General features: G+C 44.3%; 2 protein-coding genes across 3 annotated transcripts in view; one reads left to right on the top strand and one right to left on the bottom strand.

Moving 5' to 3' along the window:
• Positions 1 to 19,304, top strand: part of GPR39 (G protein-coupled receptor 39) — a gene marked incomplete at its 5' end in the record, with an annotated part of 184,703 nt that extends 165,399 nt beyond the window's left edge. The window contains one exon of the mRNA XM_081095331.1: positions 18,651 to 19,304. Coding sequence (XP_080951457.1) covers positions 18,651 to 19,180 — 530 coding nt within the window. The 3' untranslated portion in view covers positions 19,181 to 19,304. The remainder of the gene's footprint in view (positions 1 to 18,650) is intronic.
• Positions 18,444 to 27,649, bottom strand: part of LYPD1 (LY6/PLAUR domain containing 1) — a 37,711-nt gene continuing 28,505 nt past the window's right edge. For both annotated transcript variants that reach the window (XM_081095333.1, XM_081095332.1), the window contains exon 3: positions 18,444 to 19,809. In XM_081095333.1, coding sequence (XP_080951459.1) covers positions 19,574 to 19,809 — 236 coding nt within the window. In that variant the 3' untranslated portion in view covers positions 18,444 to 19,573. The remainder of the gene's footprint in view (positions 19,810 to 27,649) is intronic.

Below are 27,649 nucleotides of genomic sequence, written 5' to 3'. Positions count from 1 at the left end.
CCTGTGCCTGTGTCTAAAACTGCCAGTGCCCAAGGTGTGAGCAGCCGGGCGAGAGGGCCAGTCACACATATTTTTACTTTGTTGTCTAGTTGAGTCATGCAAAGGAGGCAGTTTTGCCATCACCATTGCCAGTTCTTTATGGGATGGGAAGACCTGAAAAGTCTCTATCACCTGGGTACATGGCCTATGCAATTGCCATTTTGAGGTACAGTAGGGGCAATTGGGGTGCAGCAGAAGGGGTGAGGGTGGTGAGGCAGAGATGCCCAGGACTAAACCCCTGGCTCATCGCGTCTGCTCTAGATGGTGTCTTGGATGGTCTATGTTCCTGTCTAAGTGGACTGAATGGTGCCCAGCTTCCCAGGTTATTGTGAGGATTGAATTTGTAAGCACCCTCCTGACTGTGGACCAGGCAACCCAGAATAGTCCTTTGGTTCCCTCATCCTATCATGTGCAGCCCCTTCCATGGGGTGCTGGTGTCCTACCACAGAGCTCAGGCTGGAGATGGAGGGGGTATCCAGTGAGAGGGTCACTGCTCCTCCCAACTCCACTCAAGCTGGCTGGCCCCTCGGGTCCCCCAGGGGCAGGGAGGACTCCTGGCTGGGAGAGCCCTCGGAAGGCAGCAGGTGCCGGTCGGGCCGTGAGAAAGCCTCAGCACAGACTTGCAGTGACTTGTCTGAAACCACACAGTGGAGGAGCCACATCCCAACGCCAGGCTCCTGACACTGGCAGGAAGTCCTGAAGGGGCAGCGGGGCTAAGGAGAGTGGGGGAGCACGGGGAACAGTAAAGTTGTGTCGGTGCTGCTTCAAAAGGCAAGGGCAAAGATAAAGCTTCTAAAGGAAGCTAAAGTATTCCCTCCTCTCCTCTTCTTCCTTCCACCCTCCTGAGAGCGGAAGCCAAGCCCTGGTCTGGAAATCGGGGCTCAGGGCAGATTTAGTCCTGGCTCTGCCACTAGCTGGCTGTGTGACTTTGGGTAAACTTCCCAAGTTCTCTGGACCTTGCTTTCCTCCTTTAGAAAATGAGAGGGTTGGATGAGATGATCTTTGTTGTCTCTTCTGGCTTTAAAAATGTCTGATTATTCAGCAAAAATTCCATCGCTCTTACTGTTGTGATTGCTTCAAAGATGAGAAGCCAGCACAATTGCCTTAGGAAGGAGGCTTGATCTCTCCTCCTTCATCAAGGAAGGAGTCTAGTATGAAGGGAAAGCCAGAAGCAGACTGGGGGCCGATGCTGGAGTAGAGGAGCAGCCCCTCCCCATCTCTACCCATGGCAGCCAAGCCTCTTCTTCTACTTCCCAGGAAAGTGCTTATATCTACATACTAGGAGTAAAAAGAGCTAAGAATAACCAGCGTGACTCTACTAGTGTGCTAGGGACACCATGACAGAATACCGCAGACTGGGTCGCTCAGACAATAAACACTTGTTTTCTCACAGTTCTAGAGGCCAGAAGTCCAAGATCAAGAGCTCAGCAGGTTTGGTTTCTTTGGAGGGCTCTCTCCTTGGCTTGCAGATGGTCACCTCTTACTGTGTCCTCACACGGTTGTTACTCTGTCTGTCTTGTCTGCATCCTGGTCATGTTGGAGTAAGGCCCACGCTAATGAACCCATTTTATCTTAATCACCTATTTAAAGACCCTGTCTCCAAGTACAGTCATATTCTCAGGTACAGGGGGTTGGATTTTCAACATATAAATTTTGGGGGGACACAGACCCATAACAGTGAATCATGACATTTATTGTCCATGCTGGGATACTTAGTTTTTTGAACTATTTAGGTATAACTTGCATACTGAAAAGTGCACATATTGTAAGTTTATAGCTTGAACATATCCACATAAGCAGGTAAAAAAATAGATTATAATCAGTACTCCAAAATCTCCTTTTGTCTCCTTGCACTTATTCCCCCAAGAATAACCATTATCCCGACTTCCAACACCATATATTAGCTTTTTCTGTTCTTGTACTTTGTATATACACAATCATATAGAATGTAACTTCTTGTCTGCATTCTTCACTCACCATTATGTTTGTGAGATTCACTCATGCTGTAGGTGCGGTTGTATTCTGCTGATTCTCGCTGCTGTATTCAGTGCACAGTATCTAGCCCATTGTGAAAATATTCCACAAGTTAGCTACACATTCTACCACTGAGGAGCTTTGGGGCAGTTTCCACTAGGGAAACGTTATAGACACAGGTTGCTATGGACATTGGTGATATCTTTAGGTGGACATATTTTATGCATTTCTGTGGGCGTACACCTGGGAGTGGAGTTGTTGGGTCACAGGTTATGAATACGTGCAACTTTAGTAGAGACTGCCAACTGCTCTTACAAAGTAGTTGGAGCAATTTACTCCTGTTAGCAGTGACAGTGTGAGCGTTCCGGTTCCTCCATGTCCGTGTCTGTGCATGTGTTTTATTTCACACATTTTTATTTTAGCTGTTCTGGTGAGTGTGTGATAACATCACACTATAGCTTTAATTTGATTTTCCCGAAGCTTCGTGATGTGGAACATCTTTGCGTCAGGATAGTTTGCTTTGTGAAGTGCCGGTTCAAGTCTTTGGTACATTTTTTTCTACTAGATTGTCTACCTGTATCTTGTTTTATGGGAATGCTTCATATATTCTCTGTGAGTCCCTTGTTGATTCTGGAACAATTTTGAAAGTAAAAGGAGGGAGCAAATGATAAATAAGATTGGACAAGTGTTGTAAACCAAGATCATCCGAGGCTATTTGGACAAACTCAAATGGTCAACACACAGTGTGCTCCAGTTTTAACAAGATTTAAAAAGGCAAATATGAGGGCACCAGGGACTCGTGTAAGAAACGTCTTAGAAGCATCTTGTTTGTAGTACACAGGCTCACAGAGCCCTTATTTCCCTCCTTTCCTGCATCTTTCTGGATATTTTCATCTTTAAAGAGATGACTATTGGGATACATTTTTATTCCCAGATGGTGCTGATCCAGCACTCAGCTCTCCCACTGTCTGTGATCTGCCTTAGAATTATTAAATTTATGACATTTTATGATCCTCTTAGTTCTACCTCTAATTTTACTTAATGAAGAAAAAAATCTTGAATAGGTAAATGTCATCCCCAAGGTCCCACAGCTGGTTAGTACAGAACTTAGACGAGCGTCTAACTTGCTTAAAAAGCATTTTGATAAATATTCAATGTTTAAATGAATATATAAGTGCCTTTGATTGTGTGCAAGATCATTGCAAAACAACTGATATTTGCTGGAATATTGGGAGGTGGCGGGGAGGCACTGACCTGGAAGTCAGAGGCTCAGCCTGTTCTTTCACTGACCCCAAAATAAGGCTCCACCGGAATGACCTCTGATATCCCTTTTAACTCTAAGTTCTACACCTTGCATGAGGGGAGAGAAAGGTTAGATGTTTTTTTTGGCAATAGGAAACAAGCAAATAAGTATAGATTTCCTATGAAAGGAAAGGATTGGGTTGCTTTACTCAATAAAGAGAAAGGCAAAATCAGACTTCAAGAAGGTAAAGTCCCATTGGTACCAGTGGTGGAGAGCAGCCATGGCTCTCACTCTCTTTTATGTCACATGTGCAAAAGGAAATGTTTATTTACAGGAGGAGGGGTGCAGGCTACACCCGGTAGACTGAGTGATGTTATTTTGGGACACTTAGAGACTCTGTAGGTCACTAAATTAAAGACATTGATATAATTAGGAAGAGAAAACCATATTCAAACTGGCTTAAGCAAAATAAAGTAACAAACATATTTATTAGTTCATGTAATTTAAAAAATCCATGGGTAGATCTTATTTCAGGCCTGGCACAATCTAGGCTCAAATAATGTTGAAATCCCTCCCTCTCTGTCCCGCTATATCCTTCACTTTGCTTTCCTTTGCGTTGGCATCAGTCTGAAGGAAGGCTCTCCCATGTTGGGGCCGCCATGGACACAGGCGTACAGGCTTTTATTTTCCTGGTGAAGCACCACCAGTAGAGTATTTCTTTCCCAGTGGTTCCAGCAAATGTCCCAGGTTGGCCTGACTGGGCCCCTGGCCCATCGCTGGACCAGCCACAGTGACTCTGATTATCCACTCCTTCCTTATCTCACTGCCTTTGGGGATGGAGAGTGGAGTCCACCCTGAACCTGAACCTGAACTTCAGGGATTGAGTTGGGGATGGTGGTTCCCCAAAGGACTGTCAGGATGCTTTTACTGGAGGAAAGGAGGATTTAATTCTAGGAAAGCACACATTCTGATATCTACTTTTACCAGTACTGACTATGATATTATAATTTATAATAATAAATATATTTGGTCTTCATCCCCATTTCTAGCACAGTGTTCCTAAAAACCTTTGGAATTTCCTAAGTGATGAGGGCAATCAAAATGTCTTTTGTTACATTAATGAGGTGACTTTTGGAGATTGCCTCTGAATGTGGGTTGGTTGCCAGGAGAACCAGCTAGGTGATTAGAGGGTTGGAAGTTTCAGTCCCACCCCTGGGAAGAGGAGAGAGGCTGCTAAAGATTGAATCCAGTCACCAGTGGTCAATAATTTAATCAATCATGCCTATGTAATGAAGCCTCCATAAAACCCCAAAGGACTGGGTTTGCAGAGCTTCCAGGTTGATGAATGCATAGACACATGGGGTGAGTGGCACCCCAGAGAGGACAGGGAAGCCCCATATCCTTGCCCAGACCTTGCCCTAAGCATCTCTTTCTTCTGGCTGTTCCCAGGTTACAATTTTCATGATAAATGGGTGATCTAGTCTGTGAGATGTTTCTCTGAGTTCTGTGAGACACTCTAGCAAATGATTTGAACCCAAGGAGGGGGTTGTTGGAACTTCCAATCTATAGCCTGCATTTTTAACAAGCTCTCAGGGGATGCATAGCCACACTCTGAGTAGCAAGGGTAAAGGCAATTAGGTATCACTAAGGACTTTACACAAAGGAATGCTTATAATCCCTTGAGTTTGTGTATCTGGAAAGACTAAAAAGTGTAGATATATTGTCTAATTTGTACAATATGACTGTGATTTATACAACCCATAATTTTTAGATGAGGATCCTGGAGTCCAGGGAATTTAAACAACCAGAAGTTTATAGATGGAGAGGGCCTCAGAAGTCTAAGTTAACCCTTCCTTTTCCAGGTGGGGAAACTCCTGTGTCATCCCTGAGGACTTTCCAGGTCTGAAAGCCCAGGTTTTTGTGATTGGAATGTGTTGCTCACTTATGCAGGTCCTTCTAGACCAGTGATGGCGAACCTTTTGATCTTAGCGTGTCAGCATTTTGAAAAACCCTAACTTAACTGGTGCCATGCCACATATAGAAATTTTTTGATATTCGCAACCATAGTAAAACAAAGACTTATATTTTGATATTTATTTTATATATTTAAATGCCATTTAACAAAGAAAAATCAACCCAAAAAAATGAGTTTGCGTGTCACCTCTGTCTGACATGCGTGTCATAGGTTCGCCATCACTGTTCTAGACAAAGTTTGGATGAAAATCTTCAGTCGCTCCTGGGAAAGGTCCTAGGCTTCCTCCCTTTCTCTGCTAAGCTCTGGGAGAGGGTGCAGGATGGGATTTCTGGAAGAGAGAATTACAGACTTGGAGATGGGATGCTGGGGTGATGATGTACTTGAATTTATAAATATCCTGGATTGGAAGATCCCAGATTTAGGCTTTCTGTCTTCTACTCATTTACTTTGTATCCTGAACCAAATCAGGTGCAATGTAATGCATGCCACCCTTTTTATCAGTAAAAATTGCGCCAGCAGCCCCGACCCCATCTATCTTGTTACCTGGTTAATGCCAAATTGGCAGGTCTTCCCACCTGTATTGTGCATCTACCATGTACCAGCCACTGAAAAGGCACTGCAGACATAGAACAGGACAGACCTAGCCCCTAACCCAATGGAACACACATGTCTGATAAGACTGACATGAAAGACACACATTCTAAGTTAAATACTTCTGTATGTGTAGAGTACAGCCAACAAATATGGGGTATTGGGGCTTATAACAGAGGGCTCTAGCATGAGGTCTCAGACAGCTTCCCAGAGGAAGTGGCATTTCAGCAGAGAAATGAAAAATGAGCAAGAACTAGCAAGGTAAGGAGAAGGGAGCCTGGCTGGACGTGAGCCTGGGGGCAGGAGGGAGTTGGCAGGCTCCAGGAAGCAAGAGAGAATTAGAGGTGCTGAGATAGGGGCAGGTGTTCTGAGCAGACATGGTAATCAGGGAAGCTGGTAGGAGGAGATCCTGAAGGAATAAGCTAGGATCTTGCAGGACTTGTTAAGGATTTGGGTGTCTGTTCTAAGCCATTGAAAGGTTTTAAGCAAGAGGTGACATGAACTTTTTAATTTAATAAGATGATCCTGGCTCAAGTGGAGAATGGCTTGGGCCAGAGTAGTTGTGAAGAAAACCAGTTAGGAAGCTTCTGCCTAGTCCAGGTGTGAGATAATGGCAGCCCCAATAATTTGGGGGTTGGTAGTGAAGATTGTGAGAAAGAGACAGATTTTGATGGTAAAACTGACAAGTTTAAGAATTGATTGACTATGGGAGTGAGAGGGAGGAAACAGAACAGGACAATTTGTAGGTTTCCAGCTAGAAAATTTCAGTGAGTGAATGTAGAGTTTATTAAGATTGGGAGCAGTAGAGAGAGAGCAGGGGGGTGGGTGGCTGGTCATTAATTCAGTCTGGTCATGTCCCATTATAGGTGCAGATAAGCTCTCTGAGCCATGGTGTTGAGTAGACAGTTGGCTTTAGGGGTCTGGCTGTGATGTCTACTGAGGCTGGAAACATTGGTTTGGGAATTGTATATCCCTACGGATGGAATTTCAAGTCAGAAGCATGGAGGGGGTACCCAGGGAGGGAGTGGAAGAAGAATGTAGAGAGCTACAGCAGCACCTGAGGGTGCTCATCAAGTGAGATAACAGGTGAGGGATTACATTAAAATTAAATGAGGATGCTATGATTGTTGGGCTGGACTAGATTTACCACCTATAACAACGTGCATCTCTGACAGTTACTGCTGCACTTGGATAGGTGAGATTATAATTAATGTTCCTCGTAGTTATTTTGCCCCAATTAAAAGTGAATCCCACCAGGAGGAAATTATTTTTATCATGTCATGCAACTGTAATTTCATTTTCAGATCATTAACAGGGAAGTGCCCTCATCTGATTGTTCTCACACAAAACCCTATCCCAGAAGCCTGATGACTTCAACTTTCCTGACAGCTTTACTGATTTCAGTTGAGACCCTCTGCTCTACATCAGACACAGTATGAGCCCAGCTCCTATGTGAGGAGCCTCTTTGGGTATCTCTCCCATCAGCTGATTTTATTTTTTGCCTCCTGTTCTGGCATTTGGCTATAGGTTGTTCTAGGAATGTCTTTGCTAATTTACATGATCTGAGTAGATAATAGGGAGCTGAACTCATTTTCTAATGTACTTTGAAACCAAATTCTAGATTGTATTTATGGGGAGGGGAAGAGCCAGTCTGTGTAATGGGTGAGAATAGTCTTCAACTCTGAGTTTAAGGAATTTTCCTAGGAAAGTGACCTTCCCCAGAATTCTTCCTGTGCATGGGGGAAGGGTGGGGTAGAGGTTGTTGTCTCCCATAAAATAAATCGAATCAAAAGTAGACATTCTGCAGGAGAGGAGCCCATCAGACTCTATTCAAAGCTTGTTTGCTTTCTTGCATTCCATCACACTTCTTTTGCAGTAACAGTTCATTGTGTTCACCTTAAGTATGAAAAAGCCCTTTGACATAGAGATGTGTTGGGTGGGGGGCGGGGGGTGTCTTTAATTCTTAACAGCCAAGATTCTGGTCTTTACCATGACACTCAGAGGGAACCTAGTCCCTATCTTGTGGCCATTTGAATTGAAATGCCTTCATTTGAATTTGGGACTCAGTGAGCATTTGATTTTTGATCCTTCGAGGGGTCCTCCAACTGAGGGCAGGCAGCTCAGCAGTGTGTCCAAAAGCATGGACTCTGGACCCACCTGCCTGGGTCTAACTTCTGGCTCTGCCATTTAACCTACCCAAACCTCAAATTGCATATCTGCATAATAGCAATGCAATGCAATAGTGGCCCTCAATGTGGGGCTTTTTGCAAGGTTTAAGTAAGCAAGCATAAGTTAAATGCTTAGAACAGTGTCTAATATATCCATACACTGTGTTACTTTTAGCTGGCATGACCTCCAGGCAAGACATCTGATTGGATAGTGCAATGAGTAATATGAGCTGCCATTCATCCCAGTGCTTTATGTGCATGTATCTCCTTTAGCTTTTCTTATAATAACTCCATGAAGTGGATACTATTATCCACTTCACAGAGATATAAGCCCATGGCCACACAGCTGGGAATAGCAAGGCTGAGATTTAAACCGGGTCTATCTGCCTGCCCTTACCCCCTCCTCTGTACGGTAGCTCAGAGCCTGTGGCTATATGGAAGCGGGACACTGGGTGAGAGTGTGGGTGTGTGCCCAAGGGCAGAGTGAGGCTGGAGAAAGGAATCGAGAATTGGAGTCTTTGGGAGTGGAGGCCTTCTTAGTCTAACTGACCAGATGATCAGGCAGCTATGCCCCTGCCATTCCTCCTGGAGAAATTGTGAGGATAGGGAGTTGGGAAGGGGCTCCACCATCCATCCTCCTGGAATTGGGAATTTTTCCTTCTTCTTGCAAGCTTGCCTTCTATCAATTGCCTCCTTTATTAGAGCCCCCACTTCTTGTTTCTCTAGCTTCTTTAACCCCCAGATACTCAGGTATATGTCTGCTGGGGGAGGGATACACGAGTCAGGGCCTCAGGCAGAGTTGGGGGAGCCCCATTTCCAGTTAGGGGCAAGAACAGTGGCCTGGAAATCAGGAGACTTAAGTTCTGGTCCTCTCTCTGCTATTGATTAGCAGGATAATCCTGGTAAAGCATGGAATCTTTCTGGGCCTTCCGGTGAGTTTAGGATTGGAAGGTGTCTGACGACCTCTGGTTCTAGTCAGCCTACCCCTAGGTCTCTGACCTCAGAGCTGCCTTGGGGGCAGTAAGGATGTTGGTGGGGAGGTGCCGGAGGAGGTGGTGGCAATGAGGATGGAGGTCAAGATGATCATGGCGGTGGTGATGGTTATACCTGTGAGCCCTTACCTGGCAGCAGGCACCGTACTGAGCACTTTACACCCACGATCTCATTTAACAATCTCAGCAGCTCTTATTATCTCCATGTTACAAATGGGAGCCTGAGCTTTAGTTGATTGTCCCTTGGAGGGTGGATCAGGTGAAGCTGGAGAGGTCAGGGCCTCCGTTATGGGAAAATCTGTGATGGGCATAGAGCAGGGGGGAGTCCATCAGGCCATAGTGATGTCTGCTCTCCCCAAACTCTCTCCCTCGACAACCAAGTTGTGTTCAAATGGAAAGTTAGGGTTATCATGGCAAGAGTCACTCTCCTGAGGCCACACAGCATATGGTACAGTCTCTGACCACTGTTAGCAGATGCTTCTCTATGTGCTTTCTCTTCCTTTCTTTTTAAGTTTCCCCTCGGCTGTAGACCCCAACACTTATGCTTTGGGCCTTGGCCTGCAGCTTCTCTGACAAAGACTTGTAGCATCTTCACAGAAGACCGTGACTTAAAGGACCCCTGAGGGGACTTACTTTGGGACAAGTGCATGTCCTCCAACATGTCCTATTAGTAAATGTGGCTCTTCTGTTTCACCTGTTGACTCTTACGTACCCCACGAAGAGAAAGGAAAAGAAAGTTCTTGGTGTAGAAAACTCAGGTCCGGCTGCACACTGAGGGTGGGAGGCTAAAGTTTGTGGCTCCTGAGGGCATTCTTAGAACCAGGGACTTCTCACCCTTGTCTAGACCTGTTGGTCTTGGGGATTCTTGGCTTTCTTTGGCCTAGGGGTTCTGGTTTTGCTTGAATGAGAAGGTGGTCCCTTCTGTGTTCCCCCCTCTCTCCTTCTCTTCCCCTCAGGGAATGGAAATGATCCAGGCACCAGGTCCTGGGTCAGGAGGGTTAGTACTGATCTCTCTGTCAGGGAAACTGGCTTTGAATTGATTCTATACTAGTATGCATCCGGTAAATGCATGAATATTAAACACCCTCCTACCCAGCTCCTCACCTGGGATCTGCAACACCCACTTCCCTCCCTTCTACCATATGGACTGAACAGTTATGGTTGAAAGGTTTTATTTTGGATGGAGGCTCCTGGAGGATGGAGGCTCCTGCCTTCATGGCCGAGTTTACTGTAGTGGCTGTAGTGTTTGGTGGCAGGGCCAGGAGTGAGTTCACAGGAGAGAACTGGACGTGGCCTATGGAGACAAGGAAGGTTGCCTGGTAGTGACCATAAGCAGAGATTTAGAATAAGAGCTGCACAATGCATGAGCAGATGGGGTGAGAGATGGAGGGAGGGAGGGACAGGAGGAGAGAGAGCAGAGGGTAAGAACACGTGGTCCAGGCAGAGGGTTCAACACAGACGTCTGGAGAACATAGAACAGAGAACAGACTGGGGGCTGCTCCCCCCTGGCCCTGGCCTGCCTCAGTCACGGCACTCAGTGCTGGTTCTCTGAGGGTCCACAGAGGGAGCACAAGCAGGGACCTGGGCAGGGAGAGGCCAGGAGCAGGATATGCCACACTCCTGAAATGCCCCAGTTGCCTCTGCGGCGTGCACTGGGCCTGGTGCTGTTTCATTGGAGGGCTGCCTGGTGGCGCTCGGCCTCGAGGGGTGTGCGTGACCAGTGCAAACACCCCCACGCTGGGAGGCCCTGTGCTTGCACTCCTGGGCTGCTTGAATTTGGGCCCCTCGTCCTACTTCTCTGTGGATTCTGCTGGCTCACCCGGGCAATTATCTCTGAGGCCTTTCAGTGCTAACATTCTGGGGCTTTCATTCTCTCCCATTTGCAGGGACTAAACGCTATTAGAAACCGCAGCCTATTAGCAGTAGTCAGTGTTGCTAGGGTCTGGGTCAGTGCTTGGTGGTCTCAGTTGATCTACTGGTGGGTGGCCCACCCATCACACAGTCCACAGCTTCCCCGCTGGCATGGGGGGCCATGGCCCTCATGACCACCACCCACTCCTGGGCTGTGTCCTGCTGAGAACCAGCTATACCAAACATGGGGACTTGACTAGCAGTAGGGTTGGAAGGTTGTTTACACAGAAAGCCCCACACAGGTGCATACAATCAAGATCCACGTAGAAAAATATTTATTAATGGTTCCATGAGTCATTTGCCATGGAGTCGTCACGGAACAGAGGCACGAGACCACAGCGATGGCCCTGCATGCTGCTGGCTTTGCGTGCACGTGGCTGTCCTGCAGCTCCAGACAGGAGAACTTGGTGTTGTGGTAGCAATTCACTTTTTCTTATACGGAAGCTTGCAGAGCAGAGAGAGATGGATGGATGCTGAGCAACTTGCAGGCCATTAGGAATCGGTCTCTGACCTCCGTGTTGTGATTGGGGCCACAGTGGGGAGAGAGTCCTTTCCTGGCTCCATCAAATAGCTGCAGTGAGGACAGGACATCAGGCCATCTGTCTTCACGGGCAGAAGCAGCCATCTGTGGCCTTTTCATCATTTAAAGCTGTGACCTGTGCCCTTCTCTGAAAACCCAATCCCGACAGCCCTCTATCTTCTCCTGTAGAACGTTTCTCAGTAGGAAAGAGGGCAAGAAGGCAGACCAGTGTCAATGAAGGTCACTAAGCTGATGGGTCACTGTGAAGGTGACCACAGGTGTCCAGGCAAGCCCTGGCAGGGCCAGAGGGCACAGGGCACTGAGATGGCTCAGTGCACAGCCAACGCCCACAGCCCTCACATCCTGTCTGTGTGGCTTCCGAAGCCTCTCGCTTTTCTTTGGCAAACTTGGCAATGAGTGGCAACCACGTCCCAGGTACCCACCTGTTAGCGATTAAGGAACTTGCCTGCAGCGGATGCAGTCACCTTCTCAAAGTCATCCAAGAAAATGATGGGAAGCGAGAGATGTGCGCTGGCAGCGTAGGCAAAGCTGTGTGTGGCTTGGTTTGTGGTGAACTCTGGAGAAGATGGAGGGGAGGAAGGGGAATAAAAACAGACAGAAGGGAAAGGATAGAAGCCATTGGTTTACCTACTGGAGAAACCTAAAGAAAGAAGAAACGGAGGAAAGGGAAGAAGCAGGGAGAAGGGAGCAGAGGAACAAAGGAGAGAAGGGGGGAGACAGGACCAGGGGAGGGCTGCACTATGGACTGAGGGGGACTGGCCGGGTGGTTGTCATGGAGAGGGACCAGAGGGAGGAGTTCTGTCTGCTCAGACTGCAGACACTCAGTGTGATGCTTTGAAAGCAAACACATGACAGTGATAGGGCCCCCAAATGCCCACAGATTTGGTCTCTACCTCAATTAGTTCAGTGGTTCTCAGATTTGAGTATCAGAGTCAACCAGTGGGTTGTGAAGCCCAGGCTGCCGGGCCCCAGCCACCGATTCAGTACATCTGGATTGGGGCCTGATGTGCATTTCTGACAAGCTCCTAGGTGAGGCTGATGCTACTGTTCCAGGAACACCCCTCCCCCTTGAGAACTATTCTCTTAGAGGTTAGAGACTAAATCAAGGTCAGTGCAGATTTGGGGTCCTTGTGTTGGACAGAGTCAGTGAGTATCATCAGTGTCTCAACTGGAGGGCAGAAGCAGATTGGCAAACACAAAATATAAATTGAGAAAAATGCTAAAAGCTTTTCTTGGATGGATTTGTCACTTCATGGCTCTTTATTTAACCATATTCTTACCTCCTACTGGCAATTGCTATTTAAATGTCAGTTGACAAGCAGATGTTGCTCACCATACTACACACAAGTTATTTACTGTCTGCAGACCCTGATGGAGTGCTCTCCAACCGCCCTCCTGGCTCTCCCCTCCTCCTTGTCCTGGTCCCACCGAGCCTTGCAGCTCTCAGAAGGTTAGCAGACATAGCATTCCTCCATTCCTCGCTCATGCGGTGTCTTTGCCTGGCTACTGTTTTCCAGGTTCAGTCTTCTTCTCTCTTAATTTTTCTGAGTGCCCCACCCTGTGTGAAGGTCAGCTAGCCCCTCTCACTGCTGCCATATGCTCTGTCTAGACTGCTCTCATGACTCTTCACACTGTCACCAGGCTGTGGCTGCCCTGTCTCCTCTGCTATTTAACATCAGTGCCTAGAACAGGGTTTATAATAGGTTCCAGCCCTTCAAAAAGTCTTTGTTGGATGAATAAACAGAGTCTAGAGAACTTAAATTGGGCTGTATATGGGGCCAGTCTAACTCCTGATCACTACAGCCAGGGTTAGAGAGAAGTTAGAATGTTGGGGCAGAAAGAGGATGGAGAAACGATACTAGTCACAGGAATCCTAAAGCATACTCAACACCCCCTCGGAAACCCCAAAGCTTGAACAATTCAGTGAAATGGGACTCCAACACCAGGAGGGACAGCACATCTTTGGGATTTCTTTAAATCACAGAGAATATCTTTGCTTAGGGAACGATCAAATGTCCAGATTTTTTTTCTTAGTACTAGCTAAGTATTCTTTCCTAGTAGATACTTATGTAAAATACGTAGAAGGATGGACAGATAGATGAATGGATGGACAGATGGATAGAATCCTTATAGGATTGGTTACCAAGTCATGATATAGAATCATATTTTGTTTTCTAAACGTTCTTCAGCTCCCTTTGATTAAACTTCAAAAAAGGGTGGGTGAGCCCAGCCAGGGTGGCTCAGTGGCTGAGTGTCAACCTATGAACCTATGAGGTCATGGTTTGATTCCCAGTCAGGGCACATGCCCAGGTTGAGGGCTCCATCCACAATAGGAGGTGTGCAGGAGGCAGCCGATCAATGATTCTCTCTCATCGTTGATGTTCCTCTGTCCCTTCCTCTCTGAAATCAGGTTTTTAAAAAGGATATGTGTGTGTTTGTGGGGAGGAGGGTACTTGTGCTCCCGAGCTTTGTCTCTGCCTGTTCTCGAGAGACACGGTTCTAAGACTCAATTCAGACAGAATATTGAGATATGCCGACTTTCCCTGGGGTCTGAGAGGGCCCTGCCTCTCATGGCATTCCATGCTGTGAATGTCAGCACTTGAGCCTACAACTGGAAAACAAAACTGCATTTAAATGCGACGGGCTTGTTTGTCAATTTAGGGTAGAATTCAGTGTTCTGCGCAGTATGGCAAGATCAAAGGCATCCTCCCCCCTCCCTCCCCTGAGATCCCCAGTGAATCACTTTGCATGTCCCAACATCTGTGGGAAAAAGGGGTTCTGCGGTGGGTCTCTCTCCTGTTTCCGGCTCTCTGATGATTCTGAGAGAAGTTCTGGGGACACACAAATAGCTGCCTTCACTTTAAAGGTTAGAGGGGATCCAGCGGCGCCCAGTCGGGTGTATGAAGGCCGGCGGTCTCTGGCGGTGGTTTAGTGTGCTTCTGCAGGCTAATCCGAGCTGGATGCTGCGGAAATGCCAGGCTCGATGCGGGCTGCTGCTGCACGTGAGCATTCCTTCTGCCTCTTAAACAACTTCACTCTGCAGAGAACAAGTCTGTGTCACCGCCTAATGGCTCTTGTCATTTTAGTGTAGTGATCAGAGAGGAAAAATGGAAGTACTTTATGTGGAGAAAAAAAAAAAGATAAAATCTGAAGGTATTTCTTAACCCAGAGTGCAAGGCTGTCTGGAGTACAATGCAGATCTATCAATAATTCAGTTAAAACTGTTTACCTACTTTACATGACTGAGTTCAGTTCACTGATCTCCACTCAAGTTCACGCTCAAGTTATTTAACTGCGGGCTGCACATTACACCACACAGACCAAAGCGTTATAGATTTTTCCAAGTGTAATATACAAGTCCAAATTGATTGGAGCCAAATGTAAAGTTAGTCAAATCTTTAATATGCTCTATAAAGGCGTGAATAGCACTTTAAAGCTTTGTCTCAGCCCCAGAGTAGCTGGGACTGGAGCTGAACCAGTTGCAAACAGCCAGAATAAAACCACCTTTGGATGAGGTGTTTATTCTCAACAATGTGTCATGTGAAATAATGAACTTTTTTCCAAATGTAAAAGTGAGCAATCACCTGCCCTTATAAAATGACACACTTTACAAGGATGCTGGCTGGGTCGCCCTCTGTGACGTCGCCCACGGGCACACACCTCTCATCTGTTGCTGGCTGTACCTGTAAGCCCACTGCTCCATTTTCCCAGAAGAAAATTTTCACACACAGCGGGGAAGGCACCAGCCACTTTCCCCACCTCTCGTAGAGGTAGAGGAAGTATACCCCAACATCCTTGCCAGGGATTTGGCACAATCCGTGCTATTCCAAAATGACTAGGTAAGGTTTAGAAAGAGTGATGCAAAATAGAAATGTGTGCTTTCATTATTCTTTAGTCTTTAGATAATTAGTAGCCCCCTTATATGGAAGGCTTTATGCGAAAGGATGGGTAAAATGTGTCTACACCATGGCTGAGGATCAACCTGGGTTGCATGGTCAGAACCTGAGGAAGATAAATTCAGGCCAGGGGTGTCCTTGGTGTGACAGGACTGTCTGGGTATGTGGCTGGGAAGGGGGGCAGGTGGGGAAATGGGAACAGGAGGAAATAGGGAGCCCTGCTATTTTGAAGGTGTGTGTGTGGGGGGGGGGGAATGGCTACGAAGGCTATTTAACCTGTGCTGTAGCCACCCGCCACCTCTTGCTGGTCCTAAATGAAATAAGCTGTCAACAGAGAAGCCACACTGGGTTTCGAAGACTTAGGTTGATTACATGTTGAAAGTACATGTGGAATGAAAATGTTTGGGTGTATTGGATTTCAGAGGCTGTTATTAGATTGATTTCCCCTGTCTTTTTTTTTTTTAATGTGGCTACTTGGAATTTTAAAATCCCATGTGGGTTATGTTATATTTCTGGTGGACAGTGCCGCTTTACATCCACTTTGCATGGTAGAATTATGGCTCATGCTTACTTCCCCATGTTTATATTTTTCAAACTGGAAATAGGAGAAACAGACAATATTATGTCTTTGAGGAAAAAGTACTTATCTTGGATTTTGAAGTTCGGCAAGCATGTGTCCTCGCTAACCGTGTCTGAGACTCACCTGCATTTGTAAGGTGAAGATGACAACAATTTTCATCTTACCAGGTTGTTATCAGAAGCGAGGAATGCATAGGAAATTAGCAGAGTATGCTTAGCGCAGAACCTGACATAGGGAAAACCCACTGAAATGTGGCATTATTCTTACTTATAGCTCAAGACCTGTTGGATGCCTAATCTGGAATCCCGGTCCATGTCTAACTCAGCTCCTTGGCTCTTATTGTCCATGTTTGTATTTGGTGTCACATCTACCTACTTCTACAGCCAGGAAGCCGAGATTTCCCTTCTTTTTCTCATCATTGAGGAACCTCAGGTCTGGTTCCCTATGTTCTGCTACTTTTTCAGACTAAGGTATTTCTCACTTACCTACTTTAACTCATTTCGATTTCAGAGCAAGAGTTCTCTCCTGGCTATAACTATAAACCAGGCCACAGGTCTTTGTCAACCCCTACCCCTGCCTCATACCAGGTCCAGGGGTCTTGTTTTTTACTGACTCTGCTTCTATTGATGGGAGGATCAATCAAGGACATTTGGTGCCAGGCGAAGGGGGCGAAGATAACAGATGAACAGGGTCATGGAAATAAGAGATGAATGGGACAGGAGCAGGCAGAGCAGGAGAATACCACTTTGATGCCTTCTCCCCACCCACCCACATCCCTGCCTTCTTTTCTCACTTTCTTGCACCGACTTTAAAAACTGTGCTATGTTCATGCTGTGGAAAGTGCAAGGCAGTTTCTTACCGCCTTTCCCGATTCTTACCGCCTGACGTACAGCCTCCTACGGTGTAGCACAGCACTGATCTAACCCTGTGCTTGATTTCCATTCTAGGAAATAAGTCCTCAGACGAAGACAGCTGTACTTGTTCTCTGAAAGTCAGTGGCAGGGAAGAGAGAAAGTTAAAACTTTGTGAAGACATAGCTTCCCTAGGTGTGGCAAGGCAGTTAATGAGAGGATCCTTTCAGTCAGAGCTGCATGAGATCAAAACAAGGAGAAATGACTTAAAAACCCAGATGGAATAGCACAGGGGGCTGGGAACGCCTGTGCTTCTGGAATCAGTGCAAAAAAGCCCCCAATTTCCTCCAAAAGTTTTTTTTTTTTAATCAGAAAAATGTTGATTTGTGTTCCCATCCAGCTGCTGTAACTAGGTGATTCCGAATACACCCTTGACTTAAGATGATCTCTTTTGCCTTTTCATCTTATCCATATGTGACTTTGCCTGCTTTATTTTTAGATTTACTGAGTGTTTTCAAGGTAGCAAATTCAAAGTAAGGAAATAAGCAAATTGGGTTGTATTTCAAGCTTGGGCTGAGATTTGACTGGAGAAACCTTTGGAAATTAACAGGGGACAGAGTTCCTACATTCTCTTTGCTAACAGCTGGGATTTGTGGAGGGTTTGTAAATGGGGGGAGACTGGGTTATTTCAGTGCCAGAGAATATACCTACGGCCACTCTGCCACCAGGCAAGGGATGCTCAGGCAAGAGCGTGAAGAAGGGCCCACCCTGGATGGGTAAACATGGCCGTTTTTCCTGGAGCATTAATTAGTGAAATATTTACCATCGGTCAGAGGCAGGAAGGGACCATTGCCAACAATCACTTTCCTGTGGTTTCCTAGAAATCAGAGGGTTTGTAAAATGTGAATTTTCCCTTATTATTCAAATTTAGGAGCAGGATGAAACATTTCTGGAGATCCAAAATACAGCTTTAGGATATCAGCTCTGCTCACTTACCTTCTGGTCCCTTGCCCACCCTCCCACCTCACCTGCTGCTTGTTGTTGTTTTTTTTCCTTGTGGGTGGGGGGTGGGGAGGATGGTCACTGTAGAATAAATGCTCATGAAACTTGTGATATCAGTTGACTGTGGCCCAGACGAATCTTTCTCTGGCAGAGGTCACAGGAATAGCGATGATTGTGTAAGTTGGAATGCAGACATGTGGGCACCCGGACACATGTCCAGGCGGTCAGCCTCTGCTCGGTGCCACACGGCAATGAGCATCTACTGGCTGAGCGTGAAGGAAGTTTTTATAGTTTCCATTGTGTTTGGATAATTGTTTCTTTTTAAACATTTTTTAAATAAGACAATCGCTGTTGCAGATCTGAGCATTATAATTACAGGTGTGCAAACCTAATGTATGTAAAAAATTTCTCAGTGGCAGGCTTGTCCTGACTTTGCTTCTCTACAAACGGAATGTGAGAGCAGTGTCACTAAAAATGCTTCTTTGCTACCATTTCCCTTTGTCTGGAAGATGTCATTGGCTCTTCTTTAAAATGCAAATGTTTCACCTGATGTGGATATACTGTATACATCGATTTAAAAAAAAAAAACACAAAGATATAACGAGATTAAAAGACTACATAAAATGCTTTCTGGACACACAAACAATTTTTAAATTAACAGGCGTTAACAGGTATCGATAAACTGTCTAAAGCATTTAATGGTCTTTCATACAGTCAACTCCCCCAGCCCTGAAACGATGGGACATTTTTTGCGGAAGCTGTCAAACCCAACATTGGAAAACGGGTCCCGTTTCCGGGCCGGTGAGCAGAGCACGGAGGGGTAAAAACTGGATGGCTGTGTTGTTCTCATGCTGTGTTTCTGTCTCTTTCTCCACCTGCCTGCTCAGGGCTGATCGTTTTGACCTTGGCCATCTGCTGGATGCCCAACCAGGTCCGGAGGATCATGGCTGCCGCCCGGCCCAAGCACGACTGGACCCGGTCCTACTTCCAGGCGTACATGACCCTGCTCCCGTTCTCCGACACCTTCTTCTACCTGAGCTCGGTCATCAACCCGCTGCTGTACAACGTGTCCTCGCGGCAGTTCCGCGCCGTGTTCTGGCAGGTGCTGCGCTGCCGCCTGACCCTGCAGCACGCCAACCAGGAGCGGCGCCTGCGGAGCCTGGCCGCCTCCTCCTCGGCCTCCGCCTCGCCCACCGACAGCGCCCGCTCGCGCCGCCCGCTCCTCCGCCTCGCGTCCCGGCGCAGTTCCTCCGCCAGGACCACGCGCCAGGTTTTCCTAAGCACCTTTCAGAGCCAGGCCGAGGCCAAGCCCGAGGCTGAGGCCCAGCCATCGAGTCCCGAGTCGCCAGAGCCCCAGTGGGAGACGAAACCAGCCAGTTCTGCAGCCGAGAATGGTGTGCAGGAGCATGAAGTGTGAATGTCAGGTTAGCAAGCCTGGAGCGCTAACCAGCCCGGCGGTGACAGCAGCATTCCCCGCACACGCACAGCTGTGACAAAACCACCTGCTCCTGCGCCAGGGACAGGAGGGGGAGCCAGATGCCCCTGCAGGTCTCCTAAGGCTGATTCTGCCGCCTTGACTCTGGTTACAGACGGGGACTGCCATCCCCTCCCTTCTTCTAAGTACACACAGAGTTCAGTCCGACTGAATTTATTCAGAGCTTTCAAAAATGTTTTACGCTGAGCTCTTCCATTATTTGCAAAGGAACTAAAGGAAAGAGAACGCGGGCTCCCTACCCAGAATCAAAGCATGCCCAGAGAGCCATGGACCGGAGCGGGAGCCAGAAGGACGACGCGGCGGGCGCGCTCTCATTCAGCAGCGCGCCAGGAAGAGGCCTACTTTGAGGAGCAGGATGGTGGCGGGCAGCCCTGGCCGGAGGGTGGAGGCCGAGCTGCTCCTCTTCTTGGGCCGTGGCCCGTTGCACAGAGGGGTGTTACAGCAGCTGATGCACACCGAGTTCAGCTTCCCGGGGGAGCAGAAGGACTGGTACCCGGCCGACGCGATGAGGCAGGCTGCGGAGGAGGCACACGACTTGCGATACATGATCCCTGCAACATGCGCAAAGGAGCTGGGTTAAGCTGTGCTGGCAGCGGACAGCGCCGTCCTTCCTCCCCCTCCAGCCCAGAGCCCGGGTGGGGCAGGGGGCGGTTTGGGTTGTTTTGCTGAGCCTCCCCAATACACGAGGTGCACAGGGTAGAAGGCAGTCCTCATGGCACCGTTTGGACACGATTGTTCCAAAAGCGATCTGAGATGCACTGCTAGTGAATAAAGAGCTGTCAAATCAAAGTCCACCTTTTTAAAATTCAGAATTCACACTGTGTACTAGATACAGAGCTTTTTACCTTGTTGCTGCTCGAACTATTTCATGCTAGAGAGGACCACGAGCTGTTTGCCTAGATCTCACCTCTATAATCACTTTATCAGCGACACAGAGAGATGGCACTCCACGATGTTTTTATTAAATCATGGAATATTCTCAATAATGACCAAGTCCCAATGGGAATAGATCAGATCCCTAGTAAGGGGCCCTGATTTCTCCATGTGTGCAGAACAGCCTTGCTCTCAGGGAAGAAGCTTGCCTGTAGAACACATGGTCATTTGCCCAGTGAGCATCTCACAGCTAGCACTTAACACGCACCTTGGGGGCACACAGACTGGTGGGCTCACCTTGAGGAGGACAGGTGTCATGTCCACATTGCAGCACAGCGTTCAAATTAGGGGGTCTTGGACCATCCTATGACTTCCTAAAGCTGGAAGTACATCAATTCTGATGCTAACAGCTCAGCTTATGTAAGTGCTTTCCTGCATGCCAGGCACTCTTCAGAGCTGTGGCGTCCTAGATCCTTCACTACTTTCCGGAGAGGCCCCCGTGGTCATCCCCATTTTATAGATGGGGTGCCTTAGGCAAGAGAGGTTTAGCTGACTGGCCCAAAGTCACACAACTAAAATGTATTTGCACCTAGTATTCTGGCTCTATGCCATCAAGTCTATATTACTGTCTATATAGCAAAGCAGATAGCCTTTGAGGTTTGTGTGGCTCTTTTGTATCAAGTTTTTTACTGAGACATAACTTGTAATTGCTAAAGTTTGTCCTCGAAGTGAATGGCCTTACCTCTCTGCTGCCCTGCACAGCAGCAGGATACATTCTGGCAGTGGCCAGGGACTTCCTCTGACACCCCGTAGGTGTGTGTTTGCAGGGGTTGCTTTGGTTTGAGGCTCCTTCCCCCACTCCCCCAAGAATGGCTTCTTTAGGTGCAGGAGAAACAGTAAAGACAAACTGCCCAAAACTTCCAAGAAGGAGGTAAAGAAGTGGCTCAGATTTTACATTAAAACACAGTTTGGTCATTTTTTTCTATATACATCTGTAAGGATTGCTTTTCTAACACCATTAGAAAATCCTGGAAGTAGATGCTCTGGTAAGATAATGCCTGTGGACAAAGGATATGTGTGGGGGCAGGGGAAGAGAAGAGGCACTATTTAATTTCTAAGGAACATGCTATATAGTCTCTACATTTTCTATCTATTGCCCATGGTAGGGAATTAAGTTTTGCTCACTATCTTTTTATTCTTAAATATTAAAAACATTATTTGTCAGTTCAACTTTAGAAAACTTTTTCCTTTAAGTAAATATTAAAAATTCAAAAATACTTATTGAATATAATTTCCACTGTGAAAAACATTCAGATAAGGTGACCACCACTTCCAATCCCAGGTTCTCCTCAGAGGTAAGCACTGTTATCAGTTTCAGACGCTTCCTTTCAGGTCTGTTTCTATGCATTTATATATATGCCCTTGGAGAAATAAAGTGTGTGCGCGCACACGCATTTATGAACAGCATCACATCCTATATGCTGTTCTATAATTTGCATCTTTACTTAGTGACATGGCTGAGGATTTGTTCTTAAGCCTAACTTTGCAGGGCTCAGCATCAGTGATGAGGTAGGTTAGTTATATAATGCATGAGGGGAGCCTTGAATTTTGCAACTGCCACCAGCAGATACCTCCAGTTTCTTGACTCTGGTGGCCATTGGGGCTTAACATTGGTCCCACAGGGCTGTATATTTTTAAAGCTACTTGAGGGTCTGGCTCCCAGTCAGTCTGAATCTAGGTGCTGACCAAGCTCCTCCTCTTTGGGACACTGGCTGATTGTGGCACATCCTACACCACTGGGAACTTTTAAAAACAGGTGGCTTGGACAATCACAAGGTGCCAGAGACAATCAAGAGTTAGGGCAGGTTTGAGTGATAAGGTTCATCTCTTACACAAGGCCAAGCATTTGAGACTGGAAGAGGGGGCGCTTTTTGATCTAATCCCTAGAAACTAGCACAGAGACTCAAGAAATGAAGAAACAAAGGAAGGTAAAACTTCAGAAAATAAAACCTTAATGAGATGAAGATAAATCATTTACCTGATAAAGAGTTCGAAGTAATGATCAAAAATGGCTTTCTGAACTAGGTAGTAGAATGGGTGAATACAGTTAGAATTTCAACAAAGCGACACAAAACAAAGTACCAAAGAGAAATTACAGAAGAGATGAATACAGTAACTGGATGGAAAAATATACCAAAGTGTTCAACAGCAGACTAGATAAAGCAGTAGGGTCCATCAGCTCAAAGACAGGGCAGTGGAACTCATCCAATCAATGCAGCCAAAAGAAATAGAATGGAAAAAAGTTAAGATATCTTAAAGGACAACATCAAGTGGACTAGCATTCACATTATAGGAGCTCCAGAAGATAAGAGAGGCAGAGGCAGAGGCAGAAAATTTACTTGAACAAGTACTAACTGAAAACTTTACTAACCTGGGGAGGGAAACAGACATACCGACAGGAAAGGCAGAGTTCCAAATGAGAAGTACCCAAAGAGAGACAGACCGAGGCATGTTACAATTAAAAAGTTCAAGACATTGAGAGGAGCTTGATAGTAGAAAGAGAAAAACTTATGTACAAAGGAACCCCTATGAAGCTATCGGATTTTTCAGCAGAAATTTTCCAGGCCAGAAGGGAGTGGCAAAATCTTAACACTGCTAAAAGAAAACATTCCAACCAAGAATACCCTACCTGGCAAAGTTATTAGAACTAAAAGAGTGATAAAGATTTTTTAAAAAAAATGACTTTTCCAGACAAGTAAAAGCTAAAGGAGTTCATCACTACTAAACCATAATTACAAGAAATGTTAAAGGGACTTTCATAAGCTTAAGGAATAGATGCTAATAACAAGAAAACATGTGAAAGTATAAATCCATTGATAAAGGTAAATATATTGTAAAGTTAGTGTATTAGTCACTTAAAAGCAAAGGTAGTATGAAGGTTAAAAGATGTTGTTACAATAACTACAATAATTAGTTAAGGCATACACCAGATAAAAAGGTGTAAAATGTAATAACAAAAACATGAAATGTTTTTTGGGGAGGAGAATAAAAATGTAGAGCTTTATGATGCATTCAGACTTAAATTGTGATCAACTTAAAGTAGAGTCAAGAAAAATGAAGAAATAAAAGAACAAGATAAAACTTTAGAAAATAAAACCTTAATGAGATGAAGATGAATCATTTATCTGATAAATATAAGTTGTGTGTAAGCCTCATGCTAACCACAAAGCAAAAACCTATAGATACAAAAAAGATAATGAGAAAGGAATCTAAACATACCACTAAAGAAAGTCATCAAACCACAAAGGAAGAGAGCAAGGAAATAAAAAAGGGCCAGAAGAACTACAAAACAGACAGAAAATAATTAACAAAATGGCGATAAGTATATACCTGTCAATAATTACTTTAAATATACATGGACTAAATAATCTAATGAAAAGACAGTGGCTAAATGGATTAAAAAAAAAAAAACCAGAAAAATAAGACCCATCCCATATGCTGCCGACAAGAAGCTCACTTCAGATGCAAGGACACATACAGATTATGAAGGGGTGGGAAAAATAGTCCATGCAAATGGAAGCCCAAAGCAAGCTGGTGTAGCTATGGTTATATCAGACAAAATGAACTTTAAAACAAAGACTGAAATAAGAAGCCAAGATTGCGTATCATTAGATAATGGTAAAGGATCAATCCAATAAGAGAATATAACATTTGCAAATATTTATGTACCCAATATAGGAGCAGCTAAATATATAAAGCAAATATTAATAGAGCAAAAGGGAGAAATAGACAGCAATACAATCATAGTAGGGGACTTTAATATACCACTAGCATGAATGGATATATCATCCAGACAGAAAATCAATAAGGAAGCATTGGCCTTAAAAGGCACATTAGACAACATGGACTATATATGTATACACACACACAGAGTCAAGAAAACCATCCAAAAGCAAGAGAATACACATTTTTCTCAAGTACGCATGCAATATTTTCCAGCATAGGTCATATGTTGGGACACAAAATGAATCTTAAAAAAGGTAAGATTAAAATCATATTCATTATGTTTTCTGACCAAATGGTACAAAACTAGAAATCAGTTTCAAGAAAACTGGCAAATTCACAAGTAGGTGAGAATTAAACAACATACTATTAAACCATTAGGTCAAAAAAGAAAACAAAGGAAAAATAAAAAAAACAACCTTGAGGCAAATGAAAGTGAGACAGCATACCATAATCTAAGGGATATAGCAAAAGTAGTTCTAGGAGTGAAGTTCATAGAGATAAATGCCTATCTCAACAAACAAGAAAAATCTCAAACAATTTAACATTACACATCAGAGAACTACAAAAAGAAGAAAAACATTAAGTCCAAAGTTCATCCAAGCTAGGAAATAAATATCAGAGTGGAAATAAATGAACTAGAAACTAAAAATATCAATGAAACCAAGAGTTGGTTGTTTAAAAATAGAAACAAAGTTGACAAACCTTTAGTTATGCTCCCCAAGAAAAAATGAGGAAACAAAATCAGAAATGAATAAAGAAGACCTAAAACGGATGCCACAGAAATACAAAGCATCATAAAAGACTACTATGAACAATTATACACCAACAATTGTACAAACTAGAAGAAATGAAAAAAATCCTATAAACATAACCTGCCAAGACTGATTCATGAATAAAAAATCTAATCAGACTAATTACTAGTAAGGAGATTGATTCAATAGTCAAAAATCCTCCCACAAACAAAAGTCCAGAACCAGACAGCTTCACAGGTGAATTCTACCTAACATTCAAAGAAAAGTTAGTACCAGTCCTTCCCAAACTCTCCCCAAAAAATAGAAGAGGAGGGAACACTTCCAAACTCATTTTATATGGCCAGCATTACCCTGATACCAAAACCAGCCAAACACACCACAAGAAAAGAAAATTATAGGCCACATCCCTGATGAAAACAGCTGCAAAATACTCAACAAAATATTAGCAAAGAAAATTCTACAATACATTAAAAGAACTAATACTTCATGATCATATGAGATTTATTCCAGGGATGCAAGGCTAGCTTTAACACACACAAATCCATCAAGGTGATACACTGCATTAACAAAATCAAAGATAAAAATCATCTATACTCAACAGATGCAGAAAAAACATATGACAAAATTTAACATCCATTTATGATAACTCACAACCAAGTGGATATAGAGGAAATGTACCTTAACATAATATCATATCCAACAAGCTTATAACTAATATCATATTCAACACTGAAAAGCTAAAAGCTTTCCTACTAAAATCAGAAACAAGGCAAGAATGTACACACTTGCCACTTTATTCAACAAAGCGTTGGAGTTCTAGCTGAAGCGATTACCTAAGAAAAGAAATAAAAGGCATCCAAATGGGAAAGGAAGAAGCAAAAATGTCACTATTTACAGATGACAAAATATATATATATATATATATATATATATATATATATATATATATATTAAAATTCTAAAGACTCCAAAAATGAAGAACTAAATAAATTCAGTAAAGTTACAGGGTATAAAAATCAATATACAATAATCTGTTACATTTCTATACAATAAAAATGAACTATCAGAAAGAGAAACTAGGAAGACAATTCCATTTACAATTGCATCAAAAAGAGTAAAGTACCTAGAAATAAATTTAAACAAAAAGGTGAAAGGCCTGTATACTGACAACTACAAGACAATGATGAAAGAAATTAAAGATGATGCAAATAAATGGAATGATATTCCATTTATCTTATGGACTGGAAGAATGAATATTGTTCATACTACCCAAAGCAATGTAAAGGTTCAATAAAATCCTTATCAAAATTCCAATAAAATTTTTTACAGAAATAAAACAAATAATCCTAAAATGTGTATGGAACCACAAAAAACCCTAAATAGCTAAAGCAATCTTGATAAGGATGAACAAAGCTGGAAATCACTTCCTGATTTCAAACTATATGACAAAGCTACTTGAAACAGTATAATATTGGCATAAAAACTGACAGATCAATGGAACAGAATGGAGAACCCAGAAAAAAAACAATAAAAAAAGAAAAACAACAAAAAAACAAAAACAATACACAACATCCCTATGTTTAATTAATTTATAACAAAGTAGCCAATAATACACAATGGGGAAAAGGTAATCTCTCTAATAAATGGTATTGGGAAAACTGATGGCCACATTAAAAAAAAAGAAACTATTTTATACTCAAAAGGGATTAAATGCTTGAACATAAGACTTGAAGCCACAAAACTCCTGAAAGTAAACATAGGTAGCTAGCTCCCTGACACTGACATTGATATTAGCAATGATTTTTATCTCACACCCAAAGTAAAGGCAATGAAAGTGTAATATAAACAAATGGGACTAAATCAAATTAAAAACTTTTTCATAGCAAAGGAAACCATCAACAAAATAAAAGGCAATCTATTGAATTTGAGAAAATATTTGCAAATTATATACCTCATAAGGGGTTAATACCCAAAGATATATAAAGAACTCATATAACTCAATTGGAAAAAACAACCCCCCCCCCAAAAAAAAAAAACACACACACAATGAAAAACACAACATAATCAACCAAACAAAAAATCAAATTAAAAAACAGACAGAAGATCTGAATAGACGTTTTTTGACAAAAGTCATACAATGGCCAAAAGGTACATGAAAAGATGCTCAACATCACGAATCATCAGGAAAATGCAAATCAAAACCACAATGAGATATCACCTCACACCTTTTAGAATGATTATTACCAAAAAGATAAGAAATAAGTGTTGGTGAGAATTTGGAGAAAATAGAACCCTTGTGTACTTTTGGTGGGAATGTAAATTGGTACAGTCATGATAGGAAACAGTATGGAAATTCCTGAAAAAGTTACAAATAGAACTATCATATCGTCCAGCAAATTAAACTTATGGGTATTTATCTGAAGAAAACAAAAAATACTAATTTGAAAAGATATGTGCACCCCTTATGTTTATTATAGCATTATTTGTAACTAGAGGCCTGGTGCATGAAATTTGTGCATGGGGAGGGGGGTGTCCCTTAGCCTGGCCTGCACCCTCTCCAATCTGGGACCCCTTGGGGGATGTCCAACTGCTGCTTTAGGACATCCCTCTCACAAACTGGCAGTCGGACAACCCTCTCACAATCTGGGACTGCTGGCTCCTAACCACTCGCCTGCCTGCCTGCCTGATAGCCCCTAACCGCTTCCTCTTGCCAGCCTGATGGCCCCCTAACTGCTCCCCTGCTGACCTGATCGCCCCCAACTGCCCTCCCCTGCCAGGCTGATCACCCCCAAGTGCCCTAACCTGCTGGCCCAATTGCCCCCAACTGCCCTCCCCTGCTGCAACCCACCTCCTCTGCCAGAACCTGCCTCCTCTGCGCAGCAGTCTCGCAGGACCCCAGGTCTTACTGAATGGAGTGGCCGCCAGGCCCTGCCTCCACTGTGCGTGCAGCCATCTTGTGGCAGCCATCTTGTGATGACGT

Source organism: Myotis nattereri, assembly GCF_964212035.1.
Source record: "Myotis nattereri genome assembly, chromosome: 7".
NCBI lineage: Eukaryota > Metazoa > Chordata > Mammalia > Chiroptera > Vespertilionidae > Myotis > Myotis nattereri.
The sequence above is the reverse complement of the archived record's forward strand: the minus strand, read 5'-3'. Positions and strand labels throughout refer to the sequence as shown.